Below are 24,548 nucleotides of genomic sequence, written 5' to 3' on the forward strand. Positions count from 1 at the left end.
TACAAACCTTGGCTATACATGGATTGCTAATAAATGCAGTACTGGAACTGGGAACACAGTTTGCATGCAAACAATGTATCTTTGTCTTGGAAAAAGTTTGCTTAGAAATGGAGAAAATATTCAGTGATTGTATTCCCCAAACAAGTAACTAGGTTTCATGATGTTTAACCACAAGTGCAGTAGAACAAGTCCATAAGTTGATAAAAAAAAAAAAAACTAGGCAATCTTCAGGAAATTTCCATGAAACCTGAGTTTTCAAAGAGAATGAGATGTCAGCTCAGGATGGTAGTGTATTTAGTCAAGGTAAAATATGGAAACCAAGTTAGCTAATTAAAATGAAGGTAATAAAATAACGTTTTACACAGAACCCACGAGAGGTGTACAGATACATTTTGCATGAAAAGTTAACACGCTGTCTTTGAGAAGAATATTAAATTAAGTGAAAGTTTCTTTCCTCAAACTGTAATTGGTTAATAGTACTGTTATGCAGCCCAATGCTGAGACTGCTTTGTCCATTGATTACTAATAAATAGTTGTTTTAGTGTTGAGTGAAAAGACCTGACTGAGTGGCAGAGCCAAATGGGCTGTTTTGATGCTTACTCATCAGTCATTCATGCTGTTCCCCCCATGTCTGTTTTGGATAACTGTATAAGCCTGTGAAGTCCCTGGCCTGGAAGGCAAGTAGTTGCATTTCCAAAGGGAAGCTGTCCAGATGTTCTTCATGTTTCACTGTTGCAGTCATCACATTTGGGTTATCCCTGCCAGGGGAGGCCCTTAGTCAGAGTCAATCCAGACCCGCACGTATGGCAAGTGCAAAGGCGCTCAAGTACAAAGGCAAATTCAAAAAAACAGAGCCAGCACAAAGTGTGGTATGACAATTTAATATGCCAAAAAAATACAGTACCATGGGTGGGGTGGGGGGAGAACACCCAAACCTAACCAGTTTCGGCTTAATAGCCTTCTTCAGTCAAAAAGACAACATACAAATAATGGGACAAAAAAGCCCTTTATATATACACACACACAGATTCAAGACAACTTCCTATTGGTTAATTAAAGATGCTCATTTAGACCAGGAAGAAAAATAACCCAGTTTGATAATCCATTTTCTTTCTTTAACATTTAGAATGGTATGCCAGCCAGATTTAACTCTACAATTCCCCAATATGCAATCAATTATGGTAAATCTAAATAAGGCAGTATTCTGTTTACAGGCATGTTTAAAGAGAGCATTGGACTGTCTTTTATTCTTTGTATCATTCACATGTTTCCCAATTCTAAGTTTGAGAGGTCTTGAAGTTTGGCCCACTTAAAACATGGAGCATGGACAAGTGACCAAATATATTGCCCAACTTGTGCTACAATTTGCCAAAAAAGGGATATTAAAGACTGTGGATGTATTTTTACTGGTAAATTTGTTAGTTTTGTTCACCCTGTAACAATGGTAACAATGTCCACAAGGTACACATCCCACCAATTTGTCCTTCGTGAGGGTCCGTCGGATGGGAGAAATCCCCATATGGTCAAACCTTTTGTAATGACTAAATAGAGAACCCAATGTACGGCCCTTGCAGAAGGAAAAAGAACATCTATCCCCCAAGTATTCAGACAGTCTTTCCCTACCATCAGGATGTTCCAATGTCTATTAATAGTGTGCATAAATGCTTTGGTGTTCCTACCAATAGTAGTAACAAATCTAACCCTAGACTGAATATCTGGTGATTGTACTTTGTATGCCAGTAATTTGGCCCTATCCTGTCTCGAATCAAACTGGCAAGCCCTACTAATATCTCCTGGTTTGTAACCCCTATCCTGGAGCTGATGGATCATGTCCTTTTTATATTGGTTGTACGTCAAAGAGTTGGAGCAAATCTTTCTGACCCTTAAAAACTGAGATTTTGAGATGTTCCGGGTGATATGTTGTGGGCGAAGCTGGTAGCTTGTTCAAGATCTTTATTTCGGTTTCAAAAAGGGTTACAGAAGAAATGTTATGCACATTAATACAAGTATCTACCTTTGTGTTATCAGTTTAAGGAGCCCCTCCAAATTGCTTATTGACCTTGTGTTTCCTCCATCCTCTCCTGACCCTAAAGGGTGTTGCAGATTACTTCTCTTGGGGTCTGGTGATACAACTGTGTGGTTATAATCAACCTCAGTATTGAATGATGATTCATCCCCTGAAATAAAACTAGAGGGATCTCTGTTTCTTTTAAGAATAGATTTGGGTCTTTTCCGTTTAGGAGTAAATGGTTTCTTGTCAGAGAACATAAATTAGACATTTTTGGAAATCTCAAAAGGTTTGTCTTTCTCAGTCTCCTAAATCTCTGTTGAATTTCTTCATCATTTTCTCCTTAAGTGACTTTTCCAAGTCAAGTAGTTCACTACTAAGTTAGTTCAGACAGGATGTATAGCAAGGTAAAGTTTCAAAAGCATTAAGGTTCTGACAGAGTTTCACCTTCCTGAATGCCTTGTTAAACCATAGGTTCATAATAGGCTGCTAAGGCATCCACAAAACCCATGGATGCCTGCTGTTGTACCTGTGTCCATTGTTCAGAAAGTAACTGGTCAACACTATGTACCAAGGGTTGTAACTTTTCTCTAAGTTCCGTAGGTGTAATCTGTTTGTTGATAGGCTTTAAAAATCTGTAAATGCCGGACATTGGCTCTTAAATTTTTCATATTCTTAGTCAATTTAAAGAAGGCCACCTTACATTGGCTGGCTGGGTCATTATCTATAAAGTTATCCCTATTAAACTAACAGGTCATAAACCAAATACCTCCAACTAATCCATGTTGAATGATAAACCTTTAAGAGAAGCCAAATCCATATCAAAGGTATATGTTGACCAATTAACAATCAACCAAAAAATCCAAAGTTCAAAATAGAGGGTCGCCAGACCAACATATAATGGAAGGGAAGACCAAAAACCCTTAAGTTAACCCTCCAAAAGAGGGCATAGGAAAATGTATATATCCACCCAATGTCACTCTGTCACAAACCATGAGGCCCACAATCATGTCAATATATTGAAACTAATATTTTCGCTATTACACATGTATAAGCAAATGCCATTCTGAAAATCAAGCAGGGAATTAAATATTCAATAATTCCTACTCCTAATGGGGTATTTACCCCCTGAAACTAATGTATAAAGTGGTACAATAAGTAGCCCTTGTTGTGAATGACAGACCATTCCGTTTGTGCTTAACTGTTGGAACATCAAAACATGGACACATGCAGAATAGTCAGTAGTGAGAAAGTTAATTACTTCCACATTCAATCTATAATAATGCTTAAAAAAATCCTTCTCTGTTTAAGCAGTTCACCTGTTAATATTAAAGTAAAATAGAGGCATTGGGTACAACCCCCTTTGTACGTTCCAACTTCTAGAAAATGCATCCTGTGTCCTGGCCCTACATACTCTGCACCTCAGCAAGGTCATAACCCAGTTATAAATGCAGGAGCTTAATGTTTCCCAGTGTCTTTAGTAAGTAAAAATGTGAAACCGCATCAGATGCTTTCACAAGACCCAAGTATGCAACATTCACTAGCGATTTTCCACCTAAAGCATCAAACACACTTCTGTAAAAATATCAGCCGATTATACAAGATAAATGACATGCAAATCTACACTGCCGAAGATGCAGATCTAAAGTTATCAATTGCTGAAGTCCTTTCAAAACACATCCCAAGAATACATACAAGGCTTACAGGCATAAAGTACAGTTGTGTGCACTTACCATCAATGTAGATGTTCCAGTGTATTCACTGTTGCAGTCATCACATTTGTGTTATCCCTGTCAGGGTAGCTCTCAGTCGGCCTGAATACCAGAGGCTTAGTATTTTTGCATCCGTTGCTACTGCTTCAGGACTGAGGTCATGTCATCAGTACTATACAGTAAGGCAGCCAACACCATTACATCAGTCTTTCTTGCCGAGGAGCCCAAAGCAGAAGCAGTTCGCACAAGAGCTGGTCGGCCGCTACCTGAGTTTTCGTTTCTGAAGTTGAAGTAGTCTAAAGCTAAGTACCCCGTTGGGGATCCTTTTTTCTTGCTCTAACAGATGTCAGAAAAAGTTAACAATTGTCTCGCCTGTGGAAAGCAAATACCACACTGAGACTTTCATTCTTACTGCATCACTTGCTTAGGCCCAGACCACGACGTCCCCCACTGTTGCGTTTGTACTTCAATGCCAGAACTATACGTCATCAGGCCCGTATTGTAGCTAGATATTTTCGCTCTCAGTCCTTTATTTCCGATATGGCTTCGGTAAGCCATCCGATGGCAGATCTGAAAAAAAAGTAAGGATAAAGACGGACCGCACAGGTCCAAACCTTCAGACGATGCTTCTGTTAAGCTAATCGTCAGCTCTCTGTTCCTCAGTGAGGTGCTTTCGCAGCCCCCGATTCCCACTTCTCTGGATTTGCAGGCTGCTACTTGAGACCCTTTTGAGTCCAGTATACCGCAAAACTTTTCATTGACTAAGTATCCTGCGGTTGTCTAACTTGGATGGCTCCAGAGCCGCTGAGCAGGCACTGGCTTCCGAGGAAGTACTTCGCGCTACCGATTCTCGACACATACCGACTTCTTTCGCATCTACAGTTCTTTCGAAAACTACAAAGTTTCTAAGCCCCAGGGTATGAAACGCACCCAAGATACCAACGACCCCATCTCCGGCACCTGCTTCCTTGCCTCAGTCTCAAATGCTTAAAATGGCGGAAGACATAACGTTGATCAGGAAAAGCCAAGCTACCCCTTCCAAAAGAAAAAGATTTGTCACCAGTAGTCTTATCTGAACAGGAGTCCGATGACTCTGATGCCTCTGAATATGAAGACATCTGACCCCTTTCTGCTTATGAAGATTCTGATGCAGAGGAATCCATTCCTTCAGCCTCTCCACCTGAAGATATTCCTTTGGGGAAACCCTTCATTCTTTAAGGGAGCATTTCCAATGGGAATGCCAGGACTACCCTCAGTCTAAAAAGAGACTGAGAATTTTTAGATCTTCCACAGCACAGACCCTTGGCCATTCCTCCTGTCCTGGATGTTGTGGATGATGTTTTCATGGAATCTAGTTTAACTCCTGACACCCTCCCTCCTGCTCCCAGGAAACCTGACCGGTATTAGAGTCCCTGACTCTCAGAAATTTCTTTTCAAAAATCCTACTGCTGACCCTGAGGTTATCTCCCAAAGGCCAAAAGGAATTTAAAGCAACTTCTGCTCCGAATCCCACCCCCTCAAATAGGGATTCCCGAGCATTAGACAGATGGGGTAAAAAAAGTATACACCTCTGCTACTCTTGCTATTAGAGCACTAAATTGTCAGTTCCAAGTGCCAAATTTTCAGCAGCATACCATGGAACTCCTCAAACAACAAATATCAACTTTTCCTGCTTGTGCAGAAAATAGAGCTGCAAGACCTAATGCACTCTGCAAGTCAAGTCACTAAGAACACCTTACACTATGGTTTTGATGCCCTAGAAGCATCTTGCAGGACAGCAGTCACAGGTGCTGTCCTTAGAAGACATGCTTGGCTTAAGGAACAGCCCTTGCCACCATGTCAAATCTAAATTATTGGATGCACCCTTGCACAAAGACAGCTTATTTGGCACCAAGGCAGTTAAAGATTTCCTGCAGGTCTAGCCACCCAGGTTCAGTAGGCATTGCCCCTCCAAGCACTGGTCCTTTCCTGCCCCTTCCAAGTGAGTTCAGCCCAGACCCCGGGGAAGCAGACCCCCCAGACAACAGCTACAGGGAATGCAGAGATCAAAGTAATGGAGTACTTCCATTTTTAAACTAGAGAGTGCAAAACCACCCCCTCATGGTAAGAGCTCACAATGACTCTCCACTTCCCCCCCCCCCTCCATCTGCCCACCTACACCTGCCCTTAGGAGGAAAAGTCTCCTTCCACGTAAGCACCTGAGCCACCATTACCAGTGACCGCTGGGTCCTCAACATAGTGTCCCAGGGATACAGATTTTCTTTCCACACACTACCAACCCCAAAAGGGTTCCCAGATCTACCTACAAACCAGTGGGCAGAGGCCAAAAAGCAAGTCCTTTCTCTGCTCTCCATAAGGGCAATACAGCACATTTCTGCAGAACAGATAGGCCAAGATTTCTACTCCAGGCTCTTCCTGGTACCCAGAAAAGAGGGCACCTGGCACCCCATCCTCAATGTATCCATTCTAAACACTATCCTGATACCAAAATTCAAAATGCTCACCCTCCAGCAACTACCTATGCTAGCCACCCTAGACCTAAAAGAGTTTTACCTGCACATCCCAAGCAGGAAATCATGCAGGAAATATCTACATTTCATGGCAGGATCTCTGTACTTTCAGTTCTCTGCACTTCCCTTTCGTTTATGTACTGCTTCCAGAGTTTTTACAAAATGCCTTGCCCCCCGCCATTGCTTTTTGCAGGCAAAGAAATATTCAAATTTCCCCATATTTGAACGACTGCCTAATTCAGGCAGTCAGTCAGGAAAAGCTGCTGAAGCACATGGCCTTTGTAAAGGACCTACTGACCTCTCTAGTGTTACACTATCAATGTAAAGAAATCCAAACTAGTACCCACCCAAAAAATTATGTTCCTGGGAGCAAGCCTGCACACAGCATCCCAGATGGCATTCCTTAAACCCGAAAAGCAAACTTACCCGACAGCCTATTTCTCTCAGCAAGCCACCAGGCCCCAGTTATTCGCAAGGAAGATCCTGCAAGTTCTGGGGTTCATGGCTTCTTGCATTCTTCTAAGTCCATATGCCAGACTGCATATGAGGAAACATCAGTGGTACCTAAAAAGCCTTTGGTGTCAACACTCACAAGACGAGGAAACTCTTGTACCAATGACACCTTGTCTAAGGAAAGATTTCCTTTGGTGGGCAGAAGCATGCCACCACAACAAGGAACTACCCTTCTCACAACCCCACGCCACCCAGACCCTCGCCACAAATGCATCAGACTATGCCTAGGGTGCACACTTGAACGGCAGGTGCATACAGGGCTAGTGGAGCCCACATCAAATACCATCTGCACATCAACCAAAAAGAGATGTTAGCTGCCCAGCACGCATTGACAGCTTTCAGACCCCTTCTCTTCCCAGGGGCTCTACTGATCAAAACAGACAGCACCACGGTGATGTGGTATATCAACAAGCAGAGAGGAACTCACTCCTACCCTCTATGCAGGCTTGCCCATTACCATTTGGCGCACACTCAGCCATGCAACTACACCTGTTAGCACAATTCCTGCCAGGCGCTCTAAACTCTCTGGCAGACAACTAAAACAGAAGTCTTTTGGACCCACACGAGTGGCACCTAAACCAAAGAACCTTCACCCTTATAACTCAGAAATGGGGCACCCGAAGGTCAACCTCTTAGCTTCCCACTCCAATCATCAGCTCAGCAAGTTCTGCACCAGGGAGCCTCACTGCAGGGCCTGGAAAGTGGATGCTCTATCTTTCCAGTGGGTCAACCTCTCAGTCTATGCATTTCCCCCACTACCTATCATTACCAGGGTACTGCTCAAAATAAGGGAGGAAAACCAAGGACAATCCTGATAGCCCCAGACTGGCCATGCCAGCACTGTTACCCACTGCTATGCAGCCTGTCCCCTCTGCCGCCATGGCATCTCCTTCAGATCCCAACACTCTTGACCCAGAGGGGGGAAGAATTCATGCATCCCCATTTGCAGACCCTCAATTTGGCAACCTGGCTTATTCCCTGACCACTGTACAAGCTGCCAATCTCAGTAAACAGGTTCTAGATGTTATACGCGAGGCCAGATGCCCTAGCACTTAAAAGTCTTATGCTGACAAATGGAAAAGGTTCTGCACTTGGACTCAGGCTAAGGGAGCCAAAATGGCACAGGCCTCCCTACCTCTCCTCCTGGATTACCTAGCTGACCTACTACACAGTGATCTATCCTTTTCCTCTATTAAAATTCATGCCTCTGCTATCTCTGCTTATTTCAGCACTGAGCAGCCTTTTTTCTTACACCCTCTGATCAAGCAGTTCCTAAGAGGGGCTCGCAACTTCAGGCCACCCAGGAGAGCACCTTCCTCAGCTTGGGACCTAAACTTTGTGTTGAAGAAACTCACCCTGCCCCCTTTTGAACCAGCAGCTTCAGCAGAGTTAGTTTCTCTCATGGAAGACCGCCTTGCTTCTGGTCATCACTTCAGCAAGAAGGGTATCCGAGCTACAAGCACTAATGGTTGTAGAGTCCTTAATCATGTTCCATGCTGACAGGGTCTCCCTCAGGACTAACCCATCCATCATGCCAAAAGTGTTGTCCAGTTTGGCGCTCAACCAATCCATTCATTTGCCCACCTTTTCCCCTAACCCACAAAACAAGTAGGGAAGAATACTGCACTCTCTAGATGTGCACAGACAGCTCAGATTCTATCTATTCAGGACTAAATCATTCAGAAAGACTGATCAGTTGTTAGTCAGCTTTGCTTCAGGAGCAGAGGGTTAAGCCATATCCAAACCATTTCCAAATGGATAGCACACTGCATCCATTTCTGCTACAAGCAACACAGGAAACCTCCCCCTAAGGGGGTCAGGACTTGCTCTACCAGGGCAGCCTCCACCTCTACAGCTTTCCTCAGAGGAGTCCCCACCAAGGACATCTTGGAGGCTGCAATATGGACATCTGTTCATACCATCACCAAGCATTACCACTTTGCCTATCTTCTCCAAATCCAGGGCAGGCTTTGCCACTGCAGTCTTGCAGGGCATCCTAGCCAGCCCCCAGTCTTCTTGACTGCCTCCACCCCCTTTTCTTCAGCTTTGGGAATCAACCCAAATGTGATGACTGCAACAGTCAAACACGAAGGACATAGTACAATTGTGTACACTTGCCATAAATGTAGATGTTCGAGTGTATTCACTGTTGCAGTCCTGGTTTCCCTCCCTCCATCCCCCTTTTTTCCTCTCTCTCTCTCTCTCTCTCATTACAAGGAACTTTTTGGTATTTACTTTATACTGGTGGGGTTCTCCCACCATATCCTGGCTCCCACTTGGGAGCTCCGGACAGGGCAAGAAAAACTGATATAATGGCGTTGGCTGCCTTACTTTATACTACTGATGACGTGACGTCAGTCCTGAAGCGACAGCAACCGAAGCAGAAATACTAAGCCTCTGGTATTCGGGCCGACTGAGGGCTACCCTGGCAGGGATAGCTCAAATGTGATGACTGCAACAGTGAATACACTCGAAGATCTGCATTTAAGTGTACACAACTATACTTTTTATGCCTGTAAGCCTTGTATGTATCCTTGGGGTGTGTTTTGAAAGGACTTCAGGAAATGATACCTTTAGATCTGCGTCTTTGTCAGTGTGGATTTGCGTGTCATTTATATTATATAAGCTGCTGATATTTTTACAGAAGTGTGTTTGATGCTTTAGGTGGAAAATTGCTAGTGGGTGTTGCATACTTGGGTCTTGTGAAAGCATTTGATGCAGTTTCACATTTTTACTTACTAAAGACACTGGGAAACCTTAACATAAACTCTTGCATTTACAACTGGGTTATGACCTTGATGAGGTGCAGAGGATGTAGGGTCAGGATACAGGATGCATTTTCTAGAAGTTGGAAGGTACAAAGGGGTTGTACCCAAGGCCTCTATTTTACTTCAGTATTGACAGGTGAACTGATTACTTAGAGAAGGATTTTTTAAGCATTATTGTAGGTTGAATGTCAGTTAGAGTGCCTTCTGTGTGGAGACATGCGTGAATGGATGTACCTTTGTTGAAGGTTGTGCGTCAGGGCCAGCAGCTCGGCATGTAAAAATCTACTGCCAATCATTAGCGGACCAGAGTTCCGCTGTGGCGACCCCTAACCGGGAAAGGCCGAAAGACACAACAACAACATTGTAGGTTGAATGTGGAGGTAATTAACCTTCTCACTACTGACTTTATTTTGCATGTGTGTTCGTGTTTTGATGTTCCAACAGTTAAGCACAACCTTGTCGTTAAGAATTTAGCCTAGGTGATGCAGCAGAATGGTTGCTGTTCTCTTTTTAAAGGCAGGAGTGCTGCTGTCGAACAGTTTAGTAGTAGATGCTGCATTTGTAGTTCACTTCTAATTCATTATAGGCTCACGGTGGCATTGTAACAGAGTGTTGGAAATGGTGTCCGTAACTTCCCCTTTTGAAGGCAGCAGTAAGGTTTTGTGCAAGTTAACATTTCCAAGTAATCATGCATTTGGTAATGCAAAGTATGATCAGCAATACTAATGAGTGGTTGAAATTGTTTATAAAGAGAGAGTCTGTTATAGTTTAGATGTCCTGAAATTAGAGATCCCAGTTCTGCATAATTAAATATTTGGTCAGATCCTGTGCTCATTGCAAAAATACATGTTCAGCAAAAATTAAACTTTTTTTTTCTTTCCTTTTTAGGCTGTCCTCCAGATTATATCCCTCCTGAGATCTTTGACTTTCCCAGTCAGTCTGGCTATCAGTTGTATGGAATGGTTTACAAACCCCATAACCTTCAACTTGGCAGAAAACACCCTACAGTGCTGTTTATCTACGGAGGACCACAGGTAAGATGGAGATGCAGCACAGCTGTGTTGCATTTTGTGTCTTGTGTGTGTATCTCTATATCTCTCTCTCTATATATACATACATACATACATATATATATATATATATATATATATATATATATATATATATATATACATACACATATATATATATATATATATATATGTGTGTGTATATGTATTATATATATATATATATATATATATATATACACACACACACACACACACACACACACACACACACACACACACACTGCAATGGAAAAGTATTTGCCCCACAGTTAATTCATGATTTAACAAGGGGGGCAATTACTTTTTCACATAGGACCATGCAAGTTTGGATAGGTTTTTTTCTTATAAATAAAATCATTACTTAAAAACTGCATTTTGTGTTTACTTGGGTTATCTTTGTCTTGTATTTAAATTTGTTTGATGATCTGAAACATTTAAGTGCGACACATGCAAAGAAATAAGAAATCAGGAATGGGGCAAAGACTTATTCATTGCACTGTAAGTCTGTGAGATTAGGTTTGTACTATTTTTATGGGATTGATTTCAATTGTTAGCTGGATGCTGAACTGCCTTTTATTAAAAAAGAAAATGATTTTAGGCAGTATAGAACCACATCTTGTAAAGAAATCTTAGGCTGTACATTAGAATAATTCTAGGCACAGAAAATGGACAAACGTGACCTATGATAATGAGATTTAATTTAGGGAATGAAATGAAGGATAAATTACATGATTGCTGCATATCACCGCGAGCGTTTCCCATGAACAATTATTGGGTCACGTTCAATAGGTGGCTGCTCTGATCTAATCAATGACTTCCAGTCATAAATTAGCATGAGCAAATTGACAAAAAAGGACACTTCCTGTACTCTGAGAGGGGAGGACAGAAGTCGCTTGTGTCAACCATTCTTTCTTTTTTTTTTTTTTTTTTAATCTCAGTAATTTGTTTTCATTCCAAATAAAAAAAATAACTAAAACCATCACATACCACCAATGTTTAAAAAGCAGAAATAGAATCCAGGTGAATTCAGTTTTCCAAGTATGCACATGATCTTAAAGGTTCTGTGCAGGAAGCCTTCGACAGACCCTTCTTTCTTTTCCATTTCTACAGATAAGCCCCCCAAACCCCTGCCTGTTGCTAATGTCCTTCCCTTCTGATAAAGATAGCAGGGCAGTAGACAGACGTGGAAAAAAAAGGTTTACACCTCTTTCACTTAGACTTTCAGAGCTCTGAACTATCACACTCAAATGACTAAATATTTACTTTCTGTTTTGGGTAATTTAAATAAAACTTTGCATTCTGTGGAAGTGGCAGGAGTTAAGCAACAGGGCCATATCCATGGTGGTTGGGACTTCACAAGTGATGAGACATAGCATCAAATGCAGCTATGATGCAATTGAAGCCTTGTTCAGAGCAGCTGCTACTGGTTCTGTTATCAGAAAGCACACATGGCATCGCTGTCAGTCCTTACCTGAGGACATCAAATCCAAGCTGTTAGGTTCTTGTTTGAGTAGGGATCTTTTTATTTTTTTTTTTTAGCCCTGGTCCAGCCAACTTGTTTAAAATTTTACAAGAACAAGAGAAAATTATGAAGGATTGCAGATGAAATTTCCATACTTCTGCACCTAGATATCAAATAAACTACCCAGGGAAAAAAAAAACTTATTTTCTTATAGGGAGTGTAGATCTCTTAATAAGGGCAAGAGAATTCCTAGGACCAGAATTAAAGGCAAACCAAACTGGGAGTATAAATATTGGAGGTAGCTGTACCCAGAAAAATCAGCCTGACTAGTTCCCCACTTCGTCCATCCTTGCCCACATCAAAAAGACTCCTCTCATTTATAGTCAATTGGCAGTCATAACCACAGATAAATGGGTTGTGTCAGTTATTATGGTTAAAGGGTGGCCTGGAAGGAAATCCAGTCTCATCTTCCAGTCAAGTAAAACTCCTACTTCCTATTTTTTTTTTTCTTTTTTTCTCCAGTCATCTATATTGAATTATCACTTGGGGCACAGACAGGTTTGCATTCATATAAAAAGAATCAAACTAAATATAACAATCTGATGTCAGTCTTCATTTATACTTGACTGATGGGCTCCCGACTCTGCCGTTATATTAGCTCGTGCCAATCAAATACTCTTGAGCTAATTTTGTACCCATACTTGCTCTCTTCCCATTACCCCAGATATCTTTTGCCACGTAGAAAATTGGACGAGTCACCCATTGATGTTCATGTTTCACTGTTGCAGTCATCACATTTGGGTTATCCCTGCAAGGGTAGCCTCGGCTGGCCTGAATACCAGAGACTTAGTATTTCTGCGTTGGTTGCTGTCGCGTGAAGACTGACATCAGGTCATCAGTGGTATAAAGGAAGGCAGCCGATACCATTACATCAGTCATTTTTGCCATGGAGCCCGAAGCAGAAGCAGTTGGCATGAGTGTCGGTTGCCTACTACCTGAGTTTTGTTTCCGAATTGAAGTTGAAGTCTTCGAAAGCTAAGTACCCCGTTGGGGATCCTTTTTTCTTGCACTAACCGATGTCAAAAAAAGTTAATAGTCTCGCCTGTGGAAAGCAAAATACCACACCGGGACTTCCACTCTTGACTGCAGTCCTTGTCTAGGCCCAGACCATGACTTCCCTCATTGTCGGTTCTGTGCTTTAACTCCAGAACTATTCGTCGTCAGGCCCTTATTGTAACTAGATGTTCCCAATTACAGTCCTAGAATTCCAATATGGCTTCCATAAGTCGTCCAACAGCAGATCTTCCGAAAAAAGATAGAGACAGACCGCACAGGACCAAACCTTCCGGCAATGCTACTGCCAAGCTGATCATTCAGTGAGGTGCTTTTGCAGCCCCTGATGCCCGCTTCAGTTAATTCGCAAGCTGCTACAGAGACCCTTTCAGAGTCTGGCATGCCTCAGAACTCTTTATCTAAGGATCCTGCAGCCATCTGTACCTTGGATGGGTCCGGAGCCGCTGTGCAGGCACCGGCTTCCAAGGAGATCCTTCGCAACACCGAATCCAGACATTAACCGGTGCCTTCTTTCACAGCTACCGTTCTTTCTAAAACAACATAGTTCCTTAGGCCCATGGGTCGAACCACTCCCAAGAAAGACTACCAGATCTTCTCTGGCGCCTGCACCCTTGCCTCAGTCACAAATGCTTAAAATGGTAGAGGACCTTATCATGCTGATTAGAAGAAGCCAAGCCACTCACTCAAAAAGAAAGAGATCTGTCTCCAATAGTTTTGTCTGAACAAGAGTCAGATGAATACAATGCATCAGACTATGAAGACATGCAGACCCTCTCTACATATGAGGATTCTGATGCAGAATAATCTATTCATTCAGCCTCTCCAGAGGATTTTTCCTTTGGGGAAACCCTGCATACTTTAAGGGAGCATTTCAAATGGGAGAGTCAAGACTACCCACAGTCTAAATAGAGACACAGAGTTCCTGAACATTCCATAGTACAGGCCCTTTGCCATCCCCCCCAATCCTAGATGTGGTGGATGATGTCTTCCTTGAATCCAGCTTGACTCTAGATGCCCTCCCTCCTGCTCCCAGAAAACTAGACAGGTACAGAGTCCCTGACTCTCTTAAATATCTTTTTAAAAACCCAACAGCAGACCCTGAGGTCATTACTCATGGCCCAAAAGGGGTTAAACTACTTCACCTAAGAATCTCACCCCCCTCAGACAGGGATTCCAGAGCACTGGACAGATGGGGTAAAAATAGTATACACCTCAGCTACTCTTGCTATCAGGGCACTAAATTGTCAGTTCCATTTGCTTAAATATCCGCAACATACCTTGGAACTCCTTAAACAAAAAAATGTCCTCCTTTCCTGCATGGTCAGAATCTAAAGATTTACAGGAGTTAATGCACTCTGCTGATCAAGTAACTAAACACAATTTGCACTGCGGTTTTGCTGCCCTAGAAGCTTCTTGCAGGGCAGCAGTCACTGGATCTGTCGTCAGTAGATGTGCATGGCTTAAGGAACAACCCTTGCCAGACCATGTCAAAGTGAAATTGGATGCACCCTTGCACAAAGATAACTTATTTGGTACTAAAGCAGAAGAGGTGTTAAAGATGGAAGAAAAAGCAAAATCTATGCAGACTGTTAAAGATTTCTTACAGGTACAGCCCCCTAGGTTCAGCAGGTATTTTCCTTCCAAGCACTGGTCTTTTCCTGCACCTAGTAAACAGGGCCAGCCTAGGCCCTGTGGAAACAGACCTCCAAGACAGCAGTCCCAGGAATTGCAGATATCTAAGCAGTGGACTTCCTCCACTTCAAACCAGGGAATTCTAAGCCACCCTCTTATGGTAAGAACTCACAATGACTCACCCCCTCCCGACCTAGTCTCTGCCCACCATCACAACTCTAGGAGGAAAACTCTTCTTTCACTCAAGCACCTGGGCCACCATTACAAAGGACCAATGGGTTCTGAACATTGTCTCTCTGGTACAAATTCTCCTTCCACACCCTTCCAACTCCAAAAGGGTTTCCAGATCTACCACCAAATCAGTGGGCAGAGGCTCAAAAGCAAATCCATTCCCTACTCTCGTTTGGAGCAGTAGCACACGTTCCTGCAGAGCAGATAGGCCAAGGCTTCTACTCCAGACTTTTTCTGGTACCCAGAAAAGAGGGCACCTGGTGCCCCATCCTCTATCTATCCATTCTAAACACCTTCCTGGTGATCCCAAAATTCAAAATGCTCACCCTCCAGTAGCTGCTGCCCATGCTGTCCAGGGACGCTTGGCTAGCCACCCTGGACCTAAAAGAGGCCTAACTCCACATTCCCATCAGGGAATCCTGCAGAAAATATTTTCGCTTCAGGGCAGGATCTCGACACTTTCAGTTCTCTGCGCTTCCCTTTGGCTTGTCTACTGCTCCCAGAGTTTTCACTAAAAGCCTGGCTCCGGCCATTGCTTTTTGCAGACAAAGAAATATTCAGATTTTCCCCCTACTTAGATGACTGTCTTATTCAGGCAGACAGCCAGGAAAAGCTGCTCAAAGACCTGGCCTTTGTAAAGGACCAACTTAACCTCCTTAGGGTACACAATCAACGAAAAGAAATCCAAACAGTTACCCACCAAAAAGTTAATCTTCCTGGGAGCAAGTCTGGACACAGCATCTCAGATGGCATGCCTAACACCAGAGAATCAAAGTTTCCTGTCGGCTTACTTCTTTCAACTGGCCACCAGGCCCCAGCTTTCTGCAAGAGAAATCCTGCAAGCCCTGGGGTTTATGGCATCTTGCATACTCCTTATTCCATATGCCAGACTGCATGTAATGGTACCTAAAGAGCCTTTGGTGTCAACATTCTCAAGATCTGGAAACTTTTACCTATTCTTTGCTTGATGAAGGAATTTCTTTGGTGGGCAACAGCCTGCTCCCACAACAAGGGACTACCCTCCTCCCCATGCCCCACCGCCCAGACCCTCACCACAGACTCATCAGACTACGCTTGGGGTGCAGACCTGGACGGCAGGTATATACAGGGCCAATGGAACCCCCCCCCCCCCCGAAACTCCCCCTGCACATAAATCAAAAAGAGATGATGGCTGTGCAGTAGGCTTTGATAGCTTTCAAGCTCCCTTCTCTCAACAGGGGTTCTCCTGATCAAAACAGGCAACACCACAGCGATGTGGTACATCAACATGCAGGGAGGGACTCACTCCTACCCTCTGTGCAGGCTCTCCATTAACCCTTTGGTTTACAGCCTCTTCCATGCAACTGCACCTGTTAGCACAATACCTGCCAGACTCTCAACTCCCTGGCAGGCGAATTAAGCAGAAAAGTTTTGGACCCCTATGAGTGGCAGCTCAACAGAAACACTTTCTTACTAATAACTCAGAAATGGGGAACCCCAGAGGTTGACCTCTCTGCCTCCCACACCAGCCATCAGCTCAGCAGATTCTGCACCAGGGAGCATTACTGCATGGCATGGAAAGTAGATGCCCTGTCCTTCCCCTGGGTAAACCTCTCGGTCTATGCCTTTCCTCCCCTACCTCTCATTCCAAAGGTACTGATCAAAATAAGGGAGGAAAAACCAAGGACCGTTCTCCTAGCTCCAGACTGGCCCAGACAGCACTGGGTACCCCTTGCTGCGCAGCCTGTCCCCACTGGCCCCCATGGAATCTTCCTCGGATTCCCAACCTAACCCAGAGGGAAGAGGAATTCATGCGCTCCCAATTGCAGCCACTCAATTTGGCAGCTTGGCTTATACCCTGACCAATCTGCCATCCTCAGTAAACAGGTTTTGGATGTTATCCAAGAGGCCAAATGCCCTAGCAACCAGAAAGTCTTATGCAGATAAATGGAAAAGGTTCTGCACCTGGATCCAGGCTAAAGGGGTTAATACTGCACAGATCTCCATCCCTCTCATTCTGGATTACTTAGCTGATGTACTACACAGTGGTCTCTTTTTCTCTTCTATAAAAATTCATGCCTCTGCTATTTCAGCTCATTTTCCCACTGAGCAGCCTCTTTTTTTTCACACCCTCTGACCAAACAGTTCCTCAGAGGGGGCTAACAACTTCAGGCCCCCCAGAAGGGCACCAACACCAGCTTGGAACTTTAATTTTGTCTTGGAAAAGCTCTGTTTTCCAAATCCAGGGCAGGTTTTGCCTCTGCAGTCTTGCAGGGCATGCTAGCCAGCCCCTAGCTTCCTTAACTGCCTCCACCCATTTCCTCGGCTTTGGGAATTTACCCAAATGTGATGACTGCAACAGTGAAACACTAAGAACCATAGTACAGTTGTGTACTCTTACCATAAATGTAGATGTTCAAGTGTCTTCACTGTTGCAGTCCTGGTTTCCCTCCCACCTTCCCCCTTTTTCTTTTTGTTACCTTTCTTCCTTGCTGTTCTCCTTTCCGTACAAGGGACATATTGGTATTTATTCTCCACTGGTGGGGTTCTGCCACCAGAGCCTGGCCTCCTATTTTGGGGGCTCCTGACTGGTCATGGCAAGAGAAACTGATGTAATGGCGTCGGCTGCCTATCTTTATACCACTGACGACCTGACATCAGTCTTCAAGCGATAGTAACCGATGCAGAAATGCTAAGTTTCTGGTATTCAGGCCAGCCGAGGGCTACCTGGCAGGGATAACCCAAATGTGATGAATGCAAGAGTGAAGAGGCGCTAACATCTACATTTATGGTAAATGTACACAACTGTACTTTCTTAGCTTAGTGCTCAAATGTTTTTATCTAGATATTTGTCTACCCTTTTATCTGGTTGTTACCCTTTATTCTAAACTTATTGTTGGTGTGAGTGACTCTATTTTTACTTTTTAACCCATTTTTTACCTCAAGGTATTCTACTTTGCCATCGTCTGTATAGGCTTCTCCTTCCCTTCTACCTGTTGATAATTCTTTGATACTATCACTGGTGTCCTTCTCCTTTCCTTCCTTTCTCTTATCCTTTCCTTTGGGTAACCTTAACATACCATTGTTGGTATATTTAAAAAAAAAAAAAATTACCTTTCCTGTTTGACGAATGATTGTGTGCGACTTACCCTTTTCTAGCCAGAAAAATGGTAGAAAAGCAGAAAGGAACCTCCGGGTTCATGAAGGGACTGTGACAGGAAGATGCCGAATTCCAATGGGCATCTTTCTTGCATTCATTGTTTAGGTGTCCCTCATCTTGAAATTCAACCTCCATGCGAACTCTGCAAGGGTTTCAGTGCTCAAACTCTTGCAGAGAGGCATAACAAGTTAATTCTTAAAGGATTACTAAAATGTCCTTTTGATGAAACTCTCGCTGAGGCGAAAACTTCGAAATCTCCAAAGACAGAATAAAAAAAAAAACTGAGCCTATTAGTACAGTCTTTCCCCCAAGGTACACAAATCTAAGACTCATAAGTCTCAGGTTTTGACTCATTCATCGTAAACAAAATCAAAAGTTCCAAAGACTGCACCGACTTCTGCTCTGGCACCGAAAATAACAATCTCCCATGGTGCCGAGTACTGTTGTAAGTACTCAAACGCCTTCGGTATTGACTACCTCTCTCGCACTGATAGTGGTGGTCTCATATATTTCTGTTCAATCTTCCCCTGCCAAACAACTTTATTTTCAGCAAGCCATGGTGCCGAAGGTCGAGATGCTAACTACCCTCAGGACTAGATGCTCCCCATCAATAAACCCCTTTTTGCAGCAGCAGTTAAGTCCATTTGTAGAAAGACTGGAATCCCTTTCTGGAATGTCAATCCACTCCTCCAGGTGTCTATCAGAACTAGATGTAGTTAGATTGGTGGATCAGCTCTTGGCAGCCAGAGGTCTTCCTGCTCCCTCACGGACCTCCCTCCTGGAGTTGAGGCTTACTCTACCAGGGCTCCCATTTATCTTCTTCCTTCAACCTGTCCGCAGTTCTTGGCACCAGCTACTTCGGTGCCGATGGTGGATCTCACCTTCGTACCAGAACCTACTCTGTGTTCTTTGGCTCCATCGGGACTGAGATTTGGCTACAGGTTCCGGGATCCTTGCATCAGCACAGATTTTTTTTCTGTGACACCGTCAGTTGCTCTCTGTACCTTGCTGGTTTCAAGTCCTCCTCCGCTCCTGCTCTGCAGGCAGCTCGTTGGAGCAGGGTGCGACCCCTGTTCCGAGGTTGTCTGTCTTTTGCGGGCTCCCATCCCTCTTTGGGCGGGCCTGCCTTCCAGGTTATGGAGAGAGCCCTAGCCTCGGCAGGCTCACAGTTGGTACCATCCCCATCAGAGTGCCGTATGTTTGTATCCTCTGGCTCACAGCTGACATCTGCTACTTCGGGACAGTGGGCACAAAGAGCAGCAAGATAACCTAGTGCAATGTCCTCTCCTTTAGGAGTCCTCGGATGTCCCCCTGAGGAGCCACCCCTTAAGAAATTGTGCAAGAGGCAGCACTTGGATTCTCCAGAAGAATTGGTCATGGAGAATACAGGTTATGATGAAGAGGAAGGGTCCCCACAGTCTCGCCCTGAAGATGTCTCCTTTGGAGAGATCATAGAAATTTTGAAAGAGAGGGGTGATTGGAAGTCCTCAAACCCATCCTCTGAAGAATGTTTTCTTGCAGGCTTTTCGTGCCTGGCCATCTACTTCTTGAGTGACAGCACCTGCTGATGAAATACTAAAACTCCTCATGCAGTGTGTGTGTGTGGAAGGCTCCTGACACTGTAGAGCCAATTCCCCGGAGACCAGACATTCTTTCAGCCCCTGAGGATCAGCCCCATTGGTCGAAGAGTCTAGCAGTGGATGCCATGGCGGTAGCAGTAGCCACTAAAAAGGAACTCGCTGAAGCAAGTTCTACTGTCCATCCTCCAAACCGAGAGTCTCAGACAATGGACAGATTCGGTAAGTGGGTCTTTGTTTACTCGACCTTTGCTATTTGGTCCTTGAATTTTTTTGGTGCATTTCACTCTACTCCAAAGGGATCTGATAACTGAGCTTTCAGATACCTTAGCAGGAGCAGTGTCTGATGAGGTCTGGGCCAAGGTTGCCTTCTAGCTTGCCACCCTGGAGTCCATCTCTAATTCTTCCTTGCGGCTTATTGCTCATACAGCCAAAGGGAAGTCCAAAGCAGTTGGTACAGGCGTTGCCATTAGGCGCCATGCCTGGATGCGCTTCTGTGACTTTGCAGACCCTTTTAAGTCTGTCTGTCAATGCTCCAGTGGATGCTACTTCATTGTTTGCCCCAAAAGTCAGAGATAGATTAGCCAGACTTGAGAAGGATGTAAAAACCCTTTCTGCTGTGGGGTGTGTTTTTCCACTCCACAACGACCTTACTCCAGGAATCCGAGGAATGGAGAGATGTGGTTCAAAAAGACCCAAGGTCCTTTTTGGGACACATGTGGTGAGTATTCCCCTCCCACAGCAGAGGGGGGAACTCTTCTGGAAAATGCCCCTCCTATGGTGGGGGGGCATGCAACCAGGGGTACAGGGATTCCTTGTCTGGACAACCCTACCAGCGCTCCTCAGTGGCGGCCAGATTGCTTACCTCTGGAGGCAGTCAGGGGAAGATTTTCTCTGCACCATGCAGAGTGGCAGTCCTAACATCTGATTCCTTGGTGCAGACAATAGTTACCAGAGGTTACCGCATCCCCTTCAATCCCTTTCCCAAACCACAAAGGTGAACCCCCAATGTTTCACCCAGTCAGAGGGATATAGCAGCACAAGAGATTCAAATGCTGCTTCAAAAATGGCATCCAAGCAGACCCACCAGACCAGATGGGATCTGGATTTTACTCAAGATTCTTTTTGGCTCCAAAAAAGACCAGGATCTGGAGGCCAGTCTTGGACCTCAGTGTATCGAACAAATTTGTATAACAGACACAATTCCTGATGTTCACAGTTCAGTCTATCCTTCCATTTCTACAGAAAGATGATTGAGTCTGCTCTATAAATCTTCAGGATGCATATTGCCACATAAAGATGGACAAACGCTCCAGAAGATTTCTCCGCTTCTGGCTAGGTGCTAGTCATTACCAATTTCGAACACTGCCCTTTGGTTGCACCACAGCCCCCGGGGTGTTCGAATGCATGACACTTGTAATAGCTCACTTAAGACTGCAGGGATTCTGTGTGTTTCCATATCTAGACTAATTGGCTCTTCACCACCCCCACCGAGCATCTACTGCTTTGCGCCATAGACTCTGTTCTACACCTTGCCGAGTTCTTGGGCATTTCAGTCAACAAATAAAAATCACAACCATCTCCCACACAGGACGTAGAATTAATTGGAGCAAAACTAAATACAAAATCCTGCTTGGCCTCTCTCCCTCATCACAGGTTGTTAAAGTTCAAGTTGGAACTTCAAGTGATACTTTCTTAAGACAGAGTTCCTGCTTGTCTGGTTCCACAACATCTTGGGACCATGGCAGCAACAATCACTTTAGTACTCCTGGTAAGGTACCACATGGTGCTGCATCAGTGGCTCTTGGTGTCACAGTGGTCACTTTTAACTCACCTCATGTTTCATGTAATTCTAATAACGAACTGCTGCAAAAGGGATTTGTCTTGGTGGTTGAAGCCAGAAGAGAATTTATGGAGTTGTCTCTTCTACCTTTCTCAAACCAAGGCTGTAGTGACCAAAGATGCTTCCCTGGTATGGTGGGTGGGGGGTTATTTTCAGGGAAAGACAGTCCAAGATCCCCAAGGCCAATCTGCACATCAGTATCTCAGAACTGAGGGCAGTGCTTTTAGCATTGCAAGCATTTCAGTCTGCCCTTCCTTCAGGGACATTTGCTGTACAGTCAAGACAACATGTCAGTAGTCTGGTACATCAACAAACAAGGGGGGGAACCAGATCCTACCCACTATGCTGTGATGCCCTAAGAGTTTGGCAATGGGCAATCGCCTCCAACTGCTTTCTAAGAGCAACACATATTCTGGGGAATTCCAGCGTAATTGCGGACAAACTAAGCAGGTGTATCCTTCTACCCCACGAGTGGTCTCTCAATCCCAATTTAGTGGTGAGAATCTTTCATCGATGGGGTCAGCCTTGCTGCGACCTGTTTGCCTCTCCATAAACCACAAATGCAGCTCTAATTTGCCTTAGTCCCCCCTCGGGTGGAGTCCTTGAGAGATGCACTTCTCCACGATTGGCTACCGGGACTTCTGTATCCTTCCCACCAATCCCTCTAATTCCCAGATTTCTGAAGAAAGCCTAATGGTTGAGAAGCAAAGTGATTCTCAATGCACCTTATTAGCCCCATCAAGTATGGTTTCCCTTTCTCTGGTCTGACCTGGTTCACTGCCCGTGGACTCTGGATCCAACTCCAGATCTGTTCTCTCACCCTAGGGGCTTCGTCCATCCCAACCTTCAACATCTGAAACTGACTGCTTGGTTTCTCCACTTACAGTAATTGCCAGACGAAATAATTTGTCCTCCCCAGTGCAAAACATACTTCTGGCTTTTCACAAACCTTGCAGCAGAAAAATTACCTTAACAAATCATAAAGATTTTCTGTTTGGTCTAACACAGTTTCAATTCTTTCTTGGCTCTAGTCGATAAGGTCCTTGGAATATTTAACCACCTTATTTCAATTTAAAGGCTCAGCGTCTACCATTAGAGTTAATTTAGCTGCCATTTCGAATTTCTGTAACTGATTTGATGATCATTCTTTGACGTCTCACTGCCTTTGCAAAACTTTTCTTAAGGGTGCTCTGCATTTGAAGCCACTTTTCAAATATCTTATAGCGCCTTGGCATTTAACCTTGATCTTGCAGTCCTTAATTCATCAGCCCTTTGAGCCTGCAGCCACCTGTGCCTTCATATTTTTTCCTGGAAGACCCTATTTCTAGTAGCTATCACGTCTGCCAGGAGAATTTCGGAGTTACAGGCTCTGTGTGCAAAGTATCCATATGTCATTTTCCAGAGAGAGATGATCACTCAGAACTGATCCCTCCTTCCTAAGGTGGTGTCAGACTCCAATATCAACTAGACTATACACTTGCCAGTCATCTTTCCAACAAAGAAAGGAGAGTACTGCTTGTATATGTAAGACGTCCACAGACAATTAACATTTTTACTTGGTGGTGCTGCGGTAGCGTTGTCACCTCACAGTAAGACGTTGTCCTTTTCGATTCTCAGCTAAAGCGTCTTCTGTGTGGAGACATGCGTGAATGGGCGTACCTTCGTTGAAGGTTGTGCATCAGGCCTAGCAAGTCGGTACGTGAAAATCTACTACCAATCATTAGCGGACCGGAGTTCTGCTTTGGCGACCCCTAACCGGGAAAAGCCGAAAGATACAACAACAACTTGGATAAAACAAAATATTTTAGAAAATCATGCCAACTATTTCTATCCTTTTCAGGTACCAGATTGGGCAAACCAGTTTCAAAGTTCACTTTGTCAGAATGGTTGAGACACTGCATTGCATTTCTGTACAATCAGAATAAACTCTATCTACCAAAAAGAATTAGAGCTCATTTGACAAGCTCTGTTTCTACTTCGGTAGTCTTCCATTCTATAGCTTCTATGAAAGACATATGCGCAGCCGCAACTTGGACTACCCCTCATACCTTTATCACTCATTGCAAATTAGATATGTTCTCCCGGGGAAGAGCATCTTTTGCCTCTGTGGTGCTCAGGAATATCCTTTCTTAGGGCCACCCAAGATGTAAAGTACCTGGGGTACTCTGTCCCATCAGTCAAGTATGCATGAAGATTGACAACATCAGATAAAGAAGTTATATCCTTACCATGATGTTCAGTCTGTGTTGTCGATCTTCATTCATTCTTGACATCCCACCCTCCTAGAGACTCCTGGACGTTCGGAACTATTCCTGGGATTGTTATAAGGTTGTTGCTCAGACAGAGCTTCCATTTTTCCTTGATAAGCAAACTCAATCTGGGGTAATGGGAAGAAAGTCAGTATGGGTAGAGCCTTAGCTCTAGAGTTTTTATAACTGCCGAATCAGTTCTGAGAATTTGGAAACGAACCCATCAGTCAATAATGAAGATCGACATCACAGATGGAACGTTATGGTAAGGCCATAAATTCTTTTTATACTTCACATACATTGCTATATATCATATAACCTAAGCGTTATTACATAAATTATTCAGTTCCTGCCTTTTTTAAACAAGAAACATCTTTATTAAACCATGAATTGATACATAGGCAATCATACATTTATAGAAAAGAAAACAAACCACACAGGCAATCTTAGTTGCAAGCATTTTGTATCACGAAACATACTAAGACATTCCCAGTTGCAAACATTATACATCACTTATAAGTTATAACCAATCACTCACTCAAACATTACATAGCTCATTTAAGTCCTGCCACCTTTTAGACCTCATTCCTCCCTTGTGTGTGTTGTTCCCACAATTCCCATTTTTTTCCGCGTAGTTTGCTCCTACCCTTTTCTAAATATCTCAATTCCAGTTGTTTTATCTCTGTTACAGTATTCACTACTTCCAGTATAGTTGGTTTAGGTTTTGATTTCTGTTTTCTAGTAGTTGCTTTTTTGGCAGCCACCATTATTAGACACA

General features: G+C 43.8%; 1 protein-coding gene across 1 annotated transcript in view; it reads left to right on the top strand.

Moving 5' to 3' along the window:
* Nucleotides 1-24,548, top strand: part of DPP9 (dipeptidyl peptidase 9) — a 1,882,741-nt gene that overhangs the window by 1,070,104 nt on the left and 788,089 nt on the right. Inside the window, exon 16 of the mRNA XM_044053789.1 lies at nt 10,400-10,545. Within this exon, the coding sequence (XP_043909724.1) occupies nt 10,400-10,545 (146 nt within the window). The remainder of the gene's footprint in view (nt 1-10,399; nt 10,546-24,548) is intronic.

Source organism: Protopterus annectens, chromosome 13.part0, assembly GCF_019279795.1.
Source record: "Protopterus annectens isolate FY-2018-M chromosome 13.part0, PAN1.0, whole genome shotgun sequence".
NCBI classification, from domain to species: Eukaryota; Metazoa; Chordata; order Ceratodontiformes; family Protopteridae; genus Protopterus; species Protopterus annectens.